The sequence below is a fragment of the Mustela lutreola genome, chromosome 1, assembly GCF_030435805.1.
Source record: "Mustela lutreola isolate mMusLut2 chromosome 1, mMusLut2.pri, whole genome shotgun sequence".
In the NCBI taxonomy this organism is placed as follows: Eukaryota; Metazoa; Chordata; class Mammalia; order Carnivora; family Mustelidae; genus Mustela; species Mustela lutreola.
In genome coordinates, this window is record NC_081290.1 from 112,660,931 (window position 1) to 112,679,408 (window position 18,478).

General features: G+C 38.4%; 1 protein-coding gene across 7 annotated transcripts in view; it reads right to left on the reverse strand.

Moving 5' to 3' along the window:
* BMPR1B (bone morphogenetic protein receptor type 1B) overlaps nt 1-18,478 on the reverse strand; it is a 397,895-nt gene that overhangs the window by 30,711 nt on the left and 348,706 nt on the right. For all 7 annotated transcript variants that reach the window (XM_059172587.1, XM_059172579.1, XM_059172569.1 and 4 more), the window contains 3 exons: nt 16,494-16,653; nt 6,792-6,894; nt 6,177-6,279 (listed from right to left, as the gene is read on the reverse strand). In XM_059172587.1, coding sequence (XP_059028570.1) covers nt 6,177-6,279; nt 6,792-6,894; nt 16,494-16,636 — 349 coding nt within the window. In that variant the 5' untranslated portion in view covers nt 16,637-16,653. The remainder of the gene's footprint in view (nt 1-6,176; nt 6,280-6,791; nt 6,895-16,493; nt 16,654-18,478) is intronic.

Sequence of the window (18,478 nt, forward strand, 5' to 3'; positions counted from 1 at the left end):
ACTGTTTTGTTTGTTTGTTTCTTTGTTTGTTTAATAAGGCCATAAGACGGTTCCTAGTTGCAATAAGAAATAGAAGAAAAAAACCCTGTAGCTAGAACAGATCTTGGAAACAAGTTTGCCCAAAGACATCTCTGCATGTGTTCTCAATTTTATAATCTTGGATAAATTAGAGACATCTTTCAATTAATAAATCACAAAACACCTGAAAAGCATATTTTATCAGGATTTTAGTCACAAAGAATATTGTAAAAGTAATTTACTTTCACCTTACATTGGGATTCTTTCTTATAGTAACATCTAGAAATAAATTGACTGTAACAACAAAGACATAATTTTCTAATTATTTTCCTGCATAAAAATATTTAGGATTATATTTCTTGGAAACACAGTCAGTTAAGACAGATTTTGTTAATGGTAACTTTATTATTTACTTATTTTTTCTTATTTTTACATGCAGGGGACATACAATGTACGTTAGTTTCAGTGATTCAACAGTTCTGGACGTTCAACTGTGCTCACCAGGATAAGTGTAGTTACCATCTGCACCATACGATGTTATTACAGTGTTGACTAGATCTGCCATACTGTACTTTTCATACCCATGACTCATTTATTTTGTAGCTGGCACTCTGTGTCTCTTAATCCCGATCAGCTATTTGACTCATCCTCCCAAACCCCTTCTTTCTGGCAACCACCAGGTTGTTCTCTGTATTTATGATGCTGAGGACAGAATTTTTATATCCAGATTAATGTGTTCCACTGAGAAAGAAAAAGACTAATTATTTCTAAATTCCTTTCATCTGTCTCAAATACAAAATTACCTAGAAATAGTTAGGACCTAAACATTCCAAGACATGCTAGAGCTACTCTCCAGCAAGGAATTTAAGCCTAGATTCTCCTGCACTGGTTCACACTGCCAAGGGCATAATATGTGTATCAGACGGAAAATTTTGAAACTCATCTTTGCATTCTGCACATTATTATATATGCAATCTATCTGTGTTGTGATGAACAAGGGAGAGGTTTCATTGCTTAAATAACTTACCTACAGACTTTGATTTCTAATCGGCAATATTTAAGCTAAGGAATAGCATTTTAAAGCAAATCTGTAAGCTGCTCGGGATATACTTTTCAACTGAGTAGGAAAATAAGATACATTTTAACTCTGGAAGTTCTGTGCTGTAGTTTGATTTAAACTACATTGAGATTAGCATATTTCAAAACGGAATGTTATTTCTGATAGATTTTTCTACGAAGTATATATGAGGAATTACTCCATTTTAACACACAAACATATCTATTTCAAAAAACCATATAAACTTTCTTTGTTTTTACAAAAGCCAAATTAGAAGATCCCACTTAATAGAGCAACAACTTCTATTCAACACCATTCACTTCTAAAATGCTCATTAAAAAAAAAATTAAACAAAAATAAGTCACTGGGGGGAGGGACTCTCATCAATTTCTCCTGCCTACACACAATTCCAAGAGAGCATTTTACTCACAATATCTTGGTCAAACCATCTGATGCTGAGAGTCCAGGCACACATCATTCCTCCCAGCATTCTGGTGCCCTGATCAGCTCTGCAGGCAAGGAGCCAGACGCCAGGGCAAGACCACTTCTCCCTATAAGCCTCTCCATCAAAACAGACATTGCTTCCGACTCTGAGCACCAGCTGCTATGTTACTCAGGCTGCCCAGATCATATTTTACTGTTTATGTGAAGGTGCTGCATTTGATCTAATAACTTTCCATATTTCTGCCTTCGAGAGAAAGAACATTATCCTAGGATGTTCTGCTTTTCTGGTGCTGAAAGAGAATAACCAAAAGCAAAAGGAAGACCAGTATTCAGTGAAGAATTTAAACGGTATTCTGGCTGCCCTTCATCTTCTCTTTCAAAACAGAAGATGACAAATGAAATTTCAAGGACATAAATACATGTTGATAAATACTTGTTGCATGAGATTGTATATCTCTAATTTCCTGCTAAATGTACCTAAGTTAAAAAAAAAAAGAGTCTGAGAAAAATCTGGATTAGTAGAAAAGATTTTGTTTTTAATAAGGACAATTTATTTGTAGGTTTTTAACCCCAGACTTAGTGCTTCTCTGATCTCTAGTAATGAAACCTCGCCTAAGCTATTATGGAGTATCTAGTAATACAGAGTTTTGTGGTGTTGTTATTCATTTACCTTTTTTGGAAGAGCAATTATTTAAGAACAAGAACAACCGCCATCAAAATGGCAAGCTGGATATTTTAGCCTTCTAGTCTTCTGAAAAGATCTCTGCTTTCTAGTCATCTGACATACAAATTTATAATGAATCTGCTATAATAATACATAATAATCTACTAGGCAATGACAAGTACAGGGGTTCTCAAAGAGTAGTTTCTGGACCAACAGTATCAGCAACACCTGGGAACTCCTGAGAAATGCAAATGACTGGGGCCCACTCAGATACACTGAATCAAACTCTGGGTGGGGCCAGTAGTCTGAGTTTTAACAAGCCCTCCAGGTGAACTCTGTTGCATCTGAAGTTTGAGAATCACTGGCAACCACACAAGTGGGACGTAGTAAATGTTAACTTAGAAGGACGGGAGGGGGAAGAAGGAGCCAGCACATGCCAGCACACAGGAGGGAGAAAGCAACCCCTGATACCATATCCTAAGAATAGAGAAAATGCTAATTTAATAAATAAAGCAAAGCAAATATAATAAACAGAAGGCTTTAATGCAAAAATGCTTATTGATTACTAGGTGCCATGGCTAACCATTATTTTCCTTTTTTTTTTTTTTTTTTTTTTGAGTTTCCTGTAAAAGGAAAACTTTTTTTTTTTTTTTTGGAGAGCATCATTCAGAACTTTCTGAAGAAGATGCCGTGAGATGACACCACTGGCCCATTTCCTCTCTACTACTTTAGCTAGGTAACCTTCACAGAGTACTTAACCTTACTGTTCCTCTGCTTCCCTGTCTGTGAAATGGGAATAATAACCACAATGCCTTCCTCTTCAGGATATGAGGATTCGGTAAGTTAGCATATATAAGGTACTTAAAAGAGAGCCATAGTAAGTAAGTACCCCATTCTCATTAGCAAATATCTCAATTATGAGAATGATTTCCATAGCCCTTAGGCCAGAAAATCAGCCTGGGTTCTGAGCTTTAAAGGGCCCCACTCTGACTCCCTCCAAGCATGTCCCTTTCCATTAAGCAGTGGCTCCACAGGACACATGGGATGTATCCACTCCGAACTTGTCCTATCCCACTCTTCCTTTAAATCACTGGCCATGGCGGTGTTTATGGCGGAGGTTAAAGAAAAAAAAAAAAAAAAAGGAAACAGCCGCTTTATGGTAGAGCTATGTTAAAAAATGCCAGCATTCTCAGACTGCAGCCTGCAGGGACATTTACTGGGCCCCAGAATGACTGCACGGATGGGATCTGCAGAGAACTCACCTAGGGACTACCTGGGATCCTCAAAGGTCAAAGCAGTAAACCTTAATGCCACTAAACTCCACCCACGCCTACCACCTTTCATAATTTTCAGCATTTTGCATCAGCCATTCCTACGTTCTCCTTCCCATACTGCTCTAAAACAAGGATTATGCTGCTGCCTTTCTAGTCAAAGCCTCTTCACTCTGTTCTCTAGAGACAAACTCTACTATTTTTAAGTCCCTACATTCTCAACCTCCTCAGAGAACAGTCCCTCATCTGCTTAGTGCGAAGTAGAATCTGGCTCCATCTACAGGACAATATGCGCACTGCAGCCCTCTCAGCAAAAGCAATAGGAATCTGAATTTTCCTAAACCCTACTGCAACTTCTAGAACTCAGCACCTTCACTTGCATGTAAGCAACCTTTTCCCCTGGAGGGAAGAGATCCTAAAATCTAGCACTTCTACCTTCACATTCAGCCAATTGCCACCCTCCTCCCTCCCCCATTCCTAATGCATGAGCCCTTATACCAGTGCTACTCAAAACAGTGTCTATAGACCGCCAACTTTCTGCAACTGGTCCACAAGGAAATGCCTAGGAAACCTGAAAGTAAACATTTAAAACTTTACAGCAATTTGACATCAGACTTCTCTTTGAACAAGGTGTTATCAAACTCACATGGTGAGGCACAAGTGTGCTAGTGATATCCTCTAAAGGTCCTACTTTTTTCCACCGAAAGTATTACTCAAACTGTAACGTGCATACAAATCACTTGAGGAGTACCATTAAAAAGTAAGTCTGGTAGTAGGGGGTGGGCCAGAGATTCCACATTTATTTAATTTTTATTTATTTATTTATTTATTTGAGAGAGCTCAAGTGAGTTGGAAGGAGGGGGAGAGGAATGGGGAGAATCCTAAGCAGGGTCCACTCTCAGCATGGAGCTCTACACCCTGCTCTATCTCAAACCCTGAGATCATGACCTGAGCCAAAACCAAGTGTCAGATACCTAACTTTAACTGAGCCATTCCGGCGTCCCAAGATTCCACATTTCTAATGAGTTCCAAGTGATACTAATGAGCAGATCTACAGACCTACTTTAAATAATGAGGTTTTTAGACAACTTAATTATGAGATTTTCTCCAATCAGCCATGCTGTTTAATATGCCTGTATTTTGCAAATGCCTCTCAAGTATTGCAAACCGAACCTCTGCATTCAATACTGCTTCTGTTTAGAGTCACTGCTACTAAGAGACTGTGCAAATTTGGGAAAATTAGGTAAACTCCCTGTGCTGCAATTTCCTCACCTTTTTTTTTTTTTTAAAATTTTATTTATTTATTTGAGAGTGAGAGGGAGAGCAGAGAGAGAGTGAGAGCTCATGTGCAGAGAGTGAGAGGGAGAAGGAGACTCCCCGATGAGCAGACAGTCTGAGGCACGGCTCCAATCCCAGGACTGAGACCATGACCTGAGTCAAAGGCAGACACTTAAGGATTGAGCCACCCAGGTGCCCCCAGTTTCCTCATCTTTAAACAAGGAATAATTCTGGGTACCTCTTTGGACTATGGTGGGACTCGAATGGGTTAATTAATGTGATACTGATAATAATACTTGGCTTATGTTAGTCATTGTAATTTTTTCTTTTTAATTTTTATTCTTGTCTTACACTTAGGGAACTTTTTAAATTTTTATTCCTATCTTATCTACTTAGGGAACTCTTGTTCACCCTTAAAGTCTGCTTGTGTCACTTCTATGAAGTTCTTTTGACATTCTCCCACCCCAAGTGGAGTAAACCACTGACCTGTTTACTGCACTTATAATTTAACTCTACTAAGCTATTCCTGACCAAATATAATTTAAATATTTACATATTTCTCACATCCCAGTAGGCATGTCTTGAGAGCAGGAATTTTCTTCAGCCATTTCTGTATCCCTAATGCCTACTATGCTGACTGGAAATAGAATGTTTAATGTGAATTATTATGAATGAATCCTTTAAAGCTTTCTAGGTTTCAGCAGAAACAAGTGTTATAAAATGTTATCATCAGAACCATGAAATGTCATTATATTTTATTAGGAAGATTTTCTCAAGAAATAAAATCAATCATGAGAAATCATTTTAAGCCACTTATATAAGACTTAAGCTTTAGGACTCTGTGACAATCCCAGTCATTTATTCCGTGGTGAGAGCAAGAAGAAAGGAAACATAGGAGTAGTTTTTAACAAAAAGTCTTTCAGGCTGCAGTATTTGTCTTTTTCTTCAATGAGCAACACTTAAATGTGTAAGTTTTTAAATTAAATTCTCTAGACATCTTTCCCATCCTATCAATATACTGGTACATGATTTGACTAAAATGTAGTTACTCTAGCACAGACCAAAGGAAATGCATCTGGCAAATAATCCAATTTGGTCCTTTATTTCTTTAAGGCACCTTAGCCTCTCGGCAGTTTTTGACTGAAGTGCAACTTCTGAATAACACTTCGAGGTAAGCATAAAATGCCGTCTCCCTCCTCCATGCTCCTGAAACATACTACAAGCTCTAGGACCTCTAATTTTTACAGGGAAGTGGGGAGAAGTTAAAGAAATAAGATTCTCGAGCATGAAGCCACATAAGGCTACTTTTCCAAGAACTACTTGAATTATGTCCTATTGCTTCAGTCCCCTGCCCCAGCAGAGAAAAATGATACATTCATTTAGGGAGGACAGAGCAATTCTGTGCCTAAAGCCCTCCCAGCCCCAAGCATTCCTCTCTCCTTACCTCTGGTTTTCAGGGGAGGCAGAGTGGGATGAAGGTCTTTATTGCATTCATTCCGTTCTGTGCAGCACTCAATTGACCTTCTCTGATGAGGAATGGGGGTATCCTAAAGTTGAACCCAAACAGTGATTAGTGGAGCCCCCTACATTTCAAAGTCACATAATTGAAAGCTTTTTAAAGAGCTAACACTATTTAGAGAGCACACTTAAAATTCTGATGATTTTTCTCAAATATCCTGAATATTTTGTTTTCTATTAGGAAATTGCTCTTAAATTTTCCATGTATTATCTTACTGCAGCTTTTGCATTTCAACAAAACTACTATTGCATTTATAAGAGCCAGGGCACATAGTTATAAACTGAGGAAGAAGGCTTGGATTAATGCAATTAACTAAACTGGAATCTGAGCAAGACAATCGAATGAATCACTAACGCAAGAAGTTAACCATGTCTGATTTTGAAATGAAGGCAGAACTGGCCCAATGAAAGAATTTTCAAATTACTTTCCAACTTACTAACTACAGGCTAGTCAAGAAAAGCAATTATTTTATCTAATGTGAAACCTGACTGAAAGCTGACAATGAAAGGTTACGAAGTAGAATCAACTTATCTTCCTTACCCGACACTGAAAATCTGAGCCTTCTAGTCCTAGACATCCAGAAGTGACCACAGGCATCCCAGAATCATCTTCTTCTATCATTGTGAAACAATATCCATCTGTGCTAAAGACCAAACAGGCAAAGTAAGTGTGTGTGTGTGTGTGTGTGTGTGTGTGTGTGTATGTCTGGGGGGAAAGGAACATGTTTGTCATTTGTACTATTACGTACAAGGACAAAGTCGATCATCATTACAGGTTACAATCTGTTAAGAGAATTCCAAAACTTCCTTTTTGTGAAATTTGATTTAATAACCATAAAACATTTGGTAATATCTTCTTTGTCTAGAAACCTGTGAGAAAGAAGGAGCCAAGCTTTCCATATAACATATGCCATTAATAACCGTATGTACCAATTACTGAACACCTGCTTTGGTCCTCCATAGACATCCCCTCCATACATCCAGGAAAATGACTCCATGAGGAAGGAAGTATTGTGCTCATCTTTGAATGAGGCTCAGAGAGCTTGAGCAATTTTTCAAGAACCTTACAACAAATGAGAGGCCCAGTAGGGGTTTGGCCCCATGCAGGTGAACATTTATGCTGGTTCTATTTGCTCCAAATGAAATAAACTTCTCTCTTACTAAGTCACCAGGGAAAGACAGGTAAGAGTTGGGATCAGCACAGCATAACCCAGCTAAGATTCTACCATTTGGTCCCTCTGCTTTGGGGCTGATCTGTCATACGGAAGAAACATCGAGCTCTGTTGTAAACAGGCAGAGCTTATACTGGGGGGTGGGGTGAAGATGAACAGCAGAAAGAAGGGGTTTTAACAGGACCACGGAAAGCAAAGAAAATTCTAAATTTAGGTATGGCTTTCTAGATTAAAAAAAATTACTTATTCTACTTCATTTAATCCTCCCAACAATAATGGAAACAAAGTAATATTATTTCTATTTTACAGATGAAGAAATTAAAGGCAGGGAGTCTAAACGTGTACAGGGTCTCAGAAAAAATGGTAACAGAATCAGGCCTTGAGTCAAGTACCTCTTGCTTCATCCATCCCCCTATCTTGCGCTATCCTCTCCTGCGGCCAAATCTGGAAAACAAGAACTCTGACATACAGAACTACTGATAAACCGACTTCACTGTCTTCATAAGTTAGGGTGATGAATACCAGCAGACTCCTAATGTTAGTCATCCAACCACTACTCCATGTGCTGAGAGTTAAAATACTAAATTATATCTCCATCTTTTTCTCATACATATGCTTGCTCAGTGTCCAAGACAGACAATGGCAGCGTCATCCTGAAAGGTCAAGGGAAGAAAGTGCTGAGCAGGGCATTAGCTGTGATTTGTGGGCTTGTCTATTCGGTATCCATGGCAGCAGCGTTCTGCCATACGTTAGCCCTCCAGTTATCATCAACACCCTTAGAATTGTTTACTCAGTTTATAACCCTCAAGTGATCCAAAATACCTCAGTTTATAAGAACTAGACTGGCAAAGTTCAAATACACTAACGAATGGCTAGGAGGGACCAATGATAAATCTCTTCATTAGACTGAGGTCAAATGCATGAATACTGTCATGGAAGAAAGACTGCCTCTGAACAGCCCTTGCTCTGAATTCTTAGGGGGCTTTTTAGCCAAGTTACTGAAATTGCTAGGAAAATCTAAAGCATATAAACACTGAAGACAATAAATATAAGAGCTGTCCCTTAGAAATTCAAACAATATGAGCAGATAATATCCATCTGATTTTTTTATTCCTTTCCTTCCTATTTAGACCATATGTATAACTTCTTTTTCTGATCAAAAGTAAAATTCAGAAATTATCAGAAATAAAGTCAATTTAATTTTTTTAAGGATTTTATTCATTTATTTGAAAGAGAGAGAGATCACAAGTAGGAAGAGAAGCAGGCAGAGAGGGGGGGGGGGGGGAGCAGGTTCCCTGTTGAGCAGAGAGCCCAAGGCAGGGCTTGATCCTAGGACCCTGAGATCATGACCTGAGTTGAAGGTAGAGGCTGAATGCACTGAGCCACCCAGGACCCTCTTAATTTTCTGACATTAGGAATTCACAGAGCTAGAAAAAGTGATACAACATGTTAAATCTATAAAAATCAATTTCTCCTTATTTATGAGTTCCCCTTCTTCAAAACCTGAATATATGGGATCACACCCATAAGGATTAAAAAAAAAAAAAGAAAATCAAAAGTAAAAAACTGGTTAAGCTGTGGTCAAGTCACTTCAACAATGTCCTGGGAAATTAAAGAAATTAGGGAGAGTAAATTCAAGCCTTAAAAATACACTCCTTTTGGTGTGCCTGGGTGGCTCTGTGGATTAAAGCCTTTGCCTTTGGCTCAGGTCATGATCCCAGGTCCTGGAATCGAGACCCGCATCAGGCTCTCAGCTCAGCAGGGAGCCTGCTTCCTTCTCTCTCTCTCTGCCTGCCTCTCTGCCTACTTGTGATCTCTGTCTGTCCAATAAAATAAATAAAATCTTAAAAAAAAAAAAACAACACTCCTTTGTCTGCAAAGGGGCCGGGGCTAAAAATACAAAGAGTGTGGAGGAGGAGAAAAGTCCTGGAGAAAAGTCAGTGTCCCATAAGTCAACAATTGGGACAGAAATGAAATATGTAGTTGGAGGAGAAGCAGAAAGGTTAGAGAACAATTTCAAGTGCATATTTTCAGCAACAAAACAAAAATAGTATTTTTTAAGATTTTACTTGTTCATGAGAGAGACAGAGAGAGCAATCATGAAAGAGGGCAGGATGGGGGCAGGCAGAAGGAGAGGGAGAAACAGGCTCTCTGCTAATCAGGGAGTCCAATGCAGGGCTCCATCCCAGGACTGGGATCAAGACCTGAACCACAGGCAGACACTTAACTGACTGAGCCACCCAGGCACATAACAAAGCAAAGCAAAAATCATTTATAAACTTCTCACTGAAATTACTAGCTAGCAAGAGACACTAACTGGAAAGGAGCAGTACAATTACAGAAGCTTAAGAATCACTTGAGAACTTGAAATTCTTGAGCAAACACAAACATAAAACCAAGCTGTGCCCCTGAGTCCGAGCTGTTCAACTACCTCCACTAAGAGATGCCTGCTGACTGTCACAAAAGGCAATTAAGCCTTGGCATCAGCTTATCTGAATATTCTGCTGCCTGGCTCCCATGTTAAATCTTAGTTTTTAAATGCTTTATATTGATTATTATTACCCCATCCTTCCCACTGTGTTGAAAGTAACAAGAAGAAATGAAGCGTCATGAAGAAAACACAAGTAGAAATCATTTTAAGCAAAACTGAGAGTAGTGAGATGTATACAAAGGCATGCCATTTGGTTACAGTAGTGATAATGAATTTTTTTAAAAAAATGGAAATTGATGTAACATTTCAAAAATGCTGTATTAACAGGTAAAGACAAGTAATGAACAAAATAGAATAGTTGCCTACCAAGGAGATCAGTCATCATCACTGTCTCTCAGCATCATGTTAATTTATGAAAAAGCAAAGCATTTGAGAATTTATAGGTCAGGTGAGGTCATAGCACTGATGATGAACTTTTATTAAAACCGTCAGAGGGTGCCTTGAATCTGCCCAATATTCCAAAAGCCAAGATGTGCCTCAAACATCTAGAGAGACCATTAGGGAGTTAACTCCCTCCAGACATTTTCAGTAAGAAGCAAGTAAGCAAGTAAGAAACAGGTACATGGGGCTCAAAGTTTGGGATGGATATGCAACCAGAACCTGCACTCTTCCCATCTGTAGTCAAATTGGGTTTATAAACTGCCTCTTGGACTCCAATTCATTCATGATTCTTTAAGGATAATCAGAAGCTAATTCTGTAAATGTCTAAAGTTGCACCACCAAAATCTTTATCTAAGCTGCTCTCTTGATTGTTTTCTTTCAGGGAATCACATGTTTATAAGATTTACTCACAACGTGGTCCCTTTCCCTCTATTCTTCCACTAAGATGTTATGTTTCCCTGGTGCAGATGCTAGGGTTATTCACACACACGACCACACAGTTTAGAAGGGACTACTGTAGAACTTTTTTCTAACTAGTTTAGATCCTCATAAAGATGAATTTCACTATAAAATAATTTTGAATTATTAGTTAAGAGGAGTTTAACTGTTCTGCTCAATCAGGGTGACAGGAAGTCTTAAAGCATCATTAAAATATTTTTTATTATCAAATAAATTATTTACTGAGTAGTTTAAAATTTTGCTCTTGACAGAAATAAATTATATATATGGATACTTGCTGAAGTGGATCTCTCTGCCCACAAGGGTATAGATCTCTTGACTGATCAATATGTATTCCAATTTTATTTCAGAATGCAAGAAATATTAGAATTCCTAAATTTCTTTTAAATTCCTTTTAAGTCTCAGCCACAATTCATTGGAAAGACTGTTTAAGTAGATTTTAAAATCAGTCCTTGAGAACATTCTGTCTTCTAAAATATCTATTTCACCTTCAAGGGAAATAAAGAAAGTTTTTGAAGTTTTCTGTCACATATAATCTAAAAGGTTCATACAAAGTTTAGAGCGGTTATTTAAATGATGTAAATTTTAGTCAACTAAAACAGTTAAAGCTGCTTAGACCTTTACTAACAGTAGTTCATTTGACAAGTATTTATTAAGCACATGATGATTAAGGCAGACTTAGATGCCCAGACACAAGCTAAGGAAGATGTTGTCTTTGCTTTGAGGGAGCTCATAGTCTTATGAATGCTACGATCCTAGGAGAAACCAAGTCGTCCCACTTCTAGCAATAAGGATAGAAATCATAAGCTAGTCAAAGTGTTTTCTACAGGAAAAAAAGCAAAGAATGTTGAACATTGATAATTATCAAAGTAACAGAATCCCCAAATTTGTTTTTTTCCTTATCATCTTAGATGGGCGGATTCCCATGGTAGTGAGGGAAAGAGGGTAAAACATATAGGACCACTACTGCTCCCCACTTTATCGTCAAGAATGTGTAACTACCTTACACCCTTCCCTAGCAGCCATACCAAGTGGTCTGGCATTTTGTTCATTTTAAAGATCTTCTGAATTTGTCTCCATTTTTATATGAATCCAGCATTTATATAGTCTCACCTCCACTACCTTGAGCAGATGCTGTCTCTCACTTCAATTGCTCTGAAAGCCTTCCAGCAGGCCTGCCTGTACCCTCTCCCTGGACTTGGAAGGACTCTGTCCAGCATACTTGCTGAGAAATCTCACATTTTCCTTCTCTGCTTGAAAGTCTTCAATGGTTCTTAAGAAGATCATCAAGCTCAATATTCAGACATTCCACTATTCTGAGCAATAATGGAATAAAACAGATGTGGTGGAAGATGTATAAACAGAGAAGAAGAACGCACCCTTTAAATGTTCTGAGATCTTAGCTAGGGAGCACCTGTCTGAAAACTCACATCATCACATTCAGCAAGGTGTTTAAAACTCCTGGGTAATGCAAACTTTATAAAAAGGCTCCCAGCCCCTAAGCTTTCCCTTCTTCCCACTCTGACTCTTCAAGGTACAGTTGGGAGACTCATCTAATTCTTCATTTAGGCAGCCTGCTGTCACATGCGCACCCTCTGTGCAAACATCCGATGTGATTTATTATACCTGTAAACCCTGAAAACTGTCCAGGCAGAATTCTTGGTCAAACCCAGTAAGATAAATGGTAGCATATTTAAAATCATCTCTGAAAAAGAATGAAAAATAATTTTTAGAAATGGATAGACTTCTCTGACTGTCTGGGTGAACTTGAGAGAGGTGATGAGGAGTAACAAAGATGATTATCACAGGCCAAGTCCAAGTAAAACAGGTAAGGATATATAAAGCAGGAGCAGACTATATAGAGAAAAAGAAAAATAGACAAAGAAAACTGGAAAATAAGACAAAACACTGGCATGGTGAAAGTCATGTAAAGAGTTATTGCAGGAGACTTTGAAGCATTCAAGGGTGTATCGTGATAGTTGCAGGTCCTAGGAATTAATCTAGACATGGAATGGGAAGGATTCACCCCTTCCCTTTGGAAATGGAAATGGAGTAGTGGCTTCACCCCTCACTCTGAATTATGGATATTAAAAAAGGTTCTAATACCTTCTTCGGCATATTTGTGCTACATCCTCTAACATGCACGCTGTGAGGCAATAGAAATGGCATGAATTTTGGAAGCAGACACACCTGCATCAGGTAGAAACCAAGGCCAAGAAATGAGTCTGGCCTTGGTGTTGGCAGGTAACGTGATTGCTGCTACTTATGAAGAGTTTAAAACCCCTCTAAACTTTACACATATTTTCTGAATTATCAGCTGGAATTTCAGAATCTCTTTTAAGGAGGATATACTCTTGATTCAGGTCACTTTTAAATATTATTCTGTCTAGGAATTTGGGAGTGGTAAGGTGCCTGAGACCTACTTACAATAACCAAATTGGCTAAGAACTGCTTACTAAAAGGCCTCAGGCCACACAGCTTGAAGCAGCCCTTATCCAAGCCTCAAGAAAGCATACTCTGGTCTTTTGAACTGGTTTACCTAGGAATGCAAGACTAAATGCAATATTACTCCAAGTATATTCCCTTGCAGGTCAGCAAATTGCTTGTTACAGGTCTGTGAGCAGTTAATACAGAAGTGGAAACTTGCATAGCAATAAACTTAGCTCTACTAAATTTCAATAATGGAAAAACAAAAATTTGAACATACAATTTATAAAGGTTTTTAGATTTATTTTCTAGTAATTCATTTTTATTGTACTTTAGAAAAGTATCAATGCAACTGATTACGGTTGGGGCGTGGGTGGGTTATATTTTACCAGAAACAGCATGAGAAGTACTGATTGTTGGAAGTCAAAAGAGTATATCATGGGCTTACAAGAATGGAGGCCTGAATTTATTCCAGGTCTCGGGGCCCAGGAACAAAAGTAGCCCCTGTGCTTCACACAACTGATCTCAGCTCACAGGAGACTCAAATGGAGTTAACATCTTGTTCGCAAAAAGGATGTGCCTTTTAACCAAGAATGAATATTCATTCCTTTGAGATCAAGTTCAGGGGTTGGGTGATGGTCAGGAATTCAGGACTTTGGAATACGTATTTCTAAACCGCAGTTATCAGGGTCAATAAATATGACTGCCAGATTTTGGTTCTTATCCGACTTGACCTCTAACAACATCTAACACAGCTGACCTTACTGCCTCCCTCTGTAAACCCAGCTTCAACGATTACCATACTCACTGCTTTTTGTTCATTCTGAATCTTCTGAGAAGAGCCTCCTTGACCCAAGCATTAAATGTCTCAAGGCTCAGTCCTACTCGGGACTACCAGATTGTTCTATTACTGTACTCAATTTTTCATGCCCCGCTCGAGCCATGGCTTCTTTCCAAAGTTGAGCTTGACTGTATCACTTGTTTTGGTTAAGTGGAATGCTAGAGGACATGCTACAAGAACAAGAGATTGCTCCTTTCCAGGCAAGTTAAAAAGCACATGCCATGGTTAGCTCCTTGTCCAAGAAGGATGAACAAACATGTGGAACAGGCCTGAATTCAAGCAAGCCCACCCAATCCAGCAGGGCCCAGCACAGCTGCAGCCCATTTGTAGACCCAGGAATATTTAAAAAAATAAATATCTTTAGTTGTGAGTCGATGTGATTTTGAGGTTATTTGTTTCACAGCAAAAACTAACTCGTGTTCTACTCACTCTAGACTCTCCCCCCCCAAACTCTTATCCCAGTTCCAGATCCATTTCCCATGGCCAACTCTTCGGTGTCTCCATTTGCAGGTGTCAAAAACTTTAAACTCAGCATGTCCAAATTGGAGCTTAATTATTCCCCCCTGTCCTCTTTCATTAAAAGCCTACACTGTACAACTCAATGCACATCCAACAACCTGCGAAGCCCCTTTGGGCCCCTCGCACACGTAGTTCATCAATGTAAAACTTTCCTTCTACATTGCTCCCCAACACATGCACATCCCTCTTACGTCGGCACCACCTGCATCCAAGATCATGTTCTCTCACATCAACTGTCCTTCTGAAATCCTCATCAATATTACTGTTACTCCTGCTGAAACCAATGCCCCTCCATGGCCCCAATGCTTCCAGGTATAAAATGAACATTCTTAATAGAGCCGACCAGGCCATGGGTCATCGTTCCTGGCTCCAGACTCCACTACAGCCACACCTCCTCCTGCTCCCTTCATGTTAGGAAAACCAGTCTTCTTTGAACATACCAACCTTCTCCTTCCCACACACAGCGCACACATCTGCACTGCAGTGAGCCCTGTCCAATCACTTTCTTCCAAATCAACGCAGGACAGACACTCCAGTGGCCAACAGGGACAAGAGGACAAAATATTTAAAGTTGGGATAATTTTGGAAGGTCTACACATGTGATCACCTGAACTACAGCTCAAATGATGCACTCTGATTTATTCATAATTACTACACACTCAGGAAAATCAGTAAAATATCTCCCTAGCACGTTTCCTCCTGATAATAGTTTCTTCAGAAAACTTTGACATTTTCCTGATACTTTTGCCATTTACTACAAACAGGTAGTGTTTCCCAGGAAATACGTCTGACCTCTGGAATCATTTTACCACAGCACAAGACTCAGCGATCCCAACTTTGTTCTATCATATAAGAGCTGAGTTAATAGACTTCTCTGGGCCCTGAATTCCTTACAGCTAATTTTAAGAAATAAGCATGCCCTACCATGCTGAGTTGTTTTGCTGATTAAAGGAGATATGTATTTATGAATACACCCAACATTCTTCCATGTCATTCAGTTAATACATATTTCTTGGGCTATATATATCTCATGATATGCTTTCTTTCTCAGGAAGAAAAAAAAGCATTCAGCTCAGCTTCATGCTCCTTCCTGGGTAAAGAGGCTCCAAATTATTGCTCAGATATTCTGCCTGGACTTCAAACCCAGCAGCCCATCTTCCCATTTGGGTCTATTACCCTTCTTGATGGAGATTCTTCTTTCCTGCCATTTTAATTCTTGAGATCTGCACTTGTCTGGTTTATTCTGCATGTCTCCCTGGGTACACTGGCCTCATTACACTATACCTCTTTACCCACTGCTGTCCCCATGGTGGGTGTAAAGGCAGGCTACAGTGCCCACCAGAATGGATGTAGCTGCATTAAGATGTGTATGAAAGAAGGCAATAAATAGTCCAGTTTCAAATAAAGTCTTGATAAATCTGATTATCCACTAAGGAATTTATTCTCTAGCACTCTGACAATGTCTTTCCTAACATCTGGTAGACTCATCATGTGGGCTCTATCACTATACTGCTTCCCAGAGCCAGAGAACATTCGTAACAACTCAAGTGTTCTTTCCAAAAGATTAACCACCATTGATATGATGAATGGTTAAAACAAATAAAAATCCTCACACATTAGACACCACCTGCTACTGAATTTATTTGGAGGACAAGTTTTTTTTGAAAGAAAACAATTGGTTTTTGCTCTTTGACACTTGCCCCAAGCCTGGGACTTGTGTTCTATGTTTACGTACATGTGTGATATTTGCAGCAAGGAAGGAGACTCTCAGAACACCATTTCAGGCCCAAATGCAATCTAATACTTTTCCAAACACAGGCACAGCTCTGAGAGGTAATGGAGTTAGGCACTATTCCCCAAAATGTGTTTTTAGAAAATATCAGCTTACAATTCCATAGTCAAAAAAGCATAAATCTTTGTTAAGATGAGATTTAAGTAATTTATATGACCAACCTGCAAATATTGTTGACTGAGTCTTCTGGACAATGGTGGTGGCATTTGCAACGCAAGATCTTTGGACGAGGGGTGGGAGCTGTACTCTCACCATCCTCTTTCTTGGTGCCCACATTTAATTTTCCTGAGCTTCGCAAAAGCATGTTATCAAGTAAATTTGCTGAAAAGAACAAAGAGTAAGAGTTTAAGTATCTGTGAGATAACCCAGCCAAAGTCTTCTACTTAAAGGAACAATGAGATTAAACAAAATATTAAGTATTTATGAGACTTAAGGATTTAAAATATAAAGCAGTTATTTTAAAGATTTTGATGCCGAATATAACTGTACTTATAGAATTGTTATAATTATGTAATATATGTCTCATATAAAGTACAGAAATTCTCATAACCCTTTGAGGACAGCATTGTATACATTAAATTTTAATAGTTGTATTTGATTGAACACAATGAGCTCAACAAGCACTAGTATATAGATCATCTCTACTCTGTATGGTAACGGTATGGGTAAATATCATTCCCACTTGCAGATGAGAAAATAAAGACTCAAAGTTTAAGTGATCTGCACACAGCTAATAAATCATGAAGCCAGCACTTAAACCCAGATTTTTTGGGGCCCTAAAACTGTCTTCCCACCAGTCTCTTTACTTTAAGGTATATCATTTATTTTTAAGGAAATTGTCAGAAATATTCAATATGCAAAACTGGTAGGAAGATGAAAACTTAGTTATCAGTAAGATACATCAAACAATACATCTTCCCTATCAGCTTTAACCTGAAAAGTGCCTTTCTGTTATACTAGCAATGGTTGTACATTTTGAATGGAAGACAGGATACGATAGTAGATGTGATCTCTAGAAACAGATTTTCTGAGTTCACAATTAGACTTTACTATTTACCAGTTGGTTGGCCTTGGTTAACTTTATGATATAATCTTATTGTGCCTCACTTATCATTAAAGCAGAGATAATTATAAGCACCTACTTCACATCAACAGCTTAGGATGCATATGTTACATAGTAATACTTGATAGATGTTAGCTAATATTATTGGAAAGATCTAAGTTTTTTACATTTTAAATAGAAACATTTCATTCATATAGGGTGACCTACCACTGAGGTGGTTTTCATACTTTCCCTCTCTACCACCACTTTTGGAAAGTAATGATGCTCACGAGGGGGACATGCATTCACTGATACCTATTTTGTTCCAGACATTGTGGCAGGAGTTCTCATACATGCTATGTAACTGCTTAAATTGTCAACCCAAGCAATGTTTGATTTACCTATCTCTCTCACAGCACACTATTATCTAAAATATATTGGGTTAAAAAACAGAAATTCTAGGCCAGAGATGCAATATACTCAATAGATGTATTATGCAGTATGCACACATTCATTTCTTACACCACAAATTAATGCCTCTAGCCACTGGTCACATCAGAGAATGGAGAAGTTTAAAAAATATATATATCATTTTTCCTGACTTTCTGTATGATAAGCTAATTATGCAAATTCCTAAGAAGTAATAATTGAAGGGGAAAACAATAAAATGTATTAAATCCTTTCACCAGAATATCCCCAATCATTAATTCTTAATTCATTAGATTGTTCAAATTTATACAAGACATGTACCTAACTCTCTCAAAGTTTCTTAAATTTTAGTCCAGAGAAGACATGTAGACTGTCATGCGCACAGGCAGAGTTTGTTAGAGGCAGAATCGCGGGCCACGCACAGTGATTCCGATTCCATAGGTTTCAGGCGAGACAAGGAAAGTGAATGTTCAAGATCCCATGAGATTCTGAGACAGATCATGTGTAGACTCCACTCTGAGAAACTCGGGACTAGATTAAGCTAATATTATTTATTTAATCCAACCACATAATTCATGGCAATAGATATATGTTACCTCTATACAATAGAAGGCTCATCCTTAAATTCCAAAGAAAACATATTATATGTATTTTGTATTTAAAGCCATTTGTTAC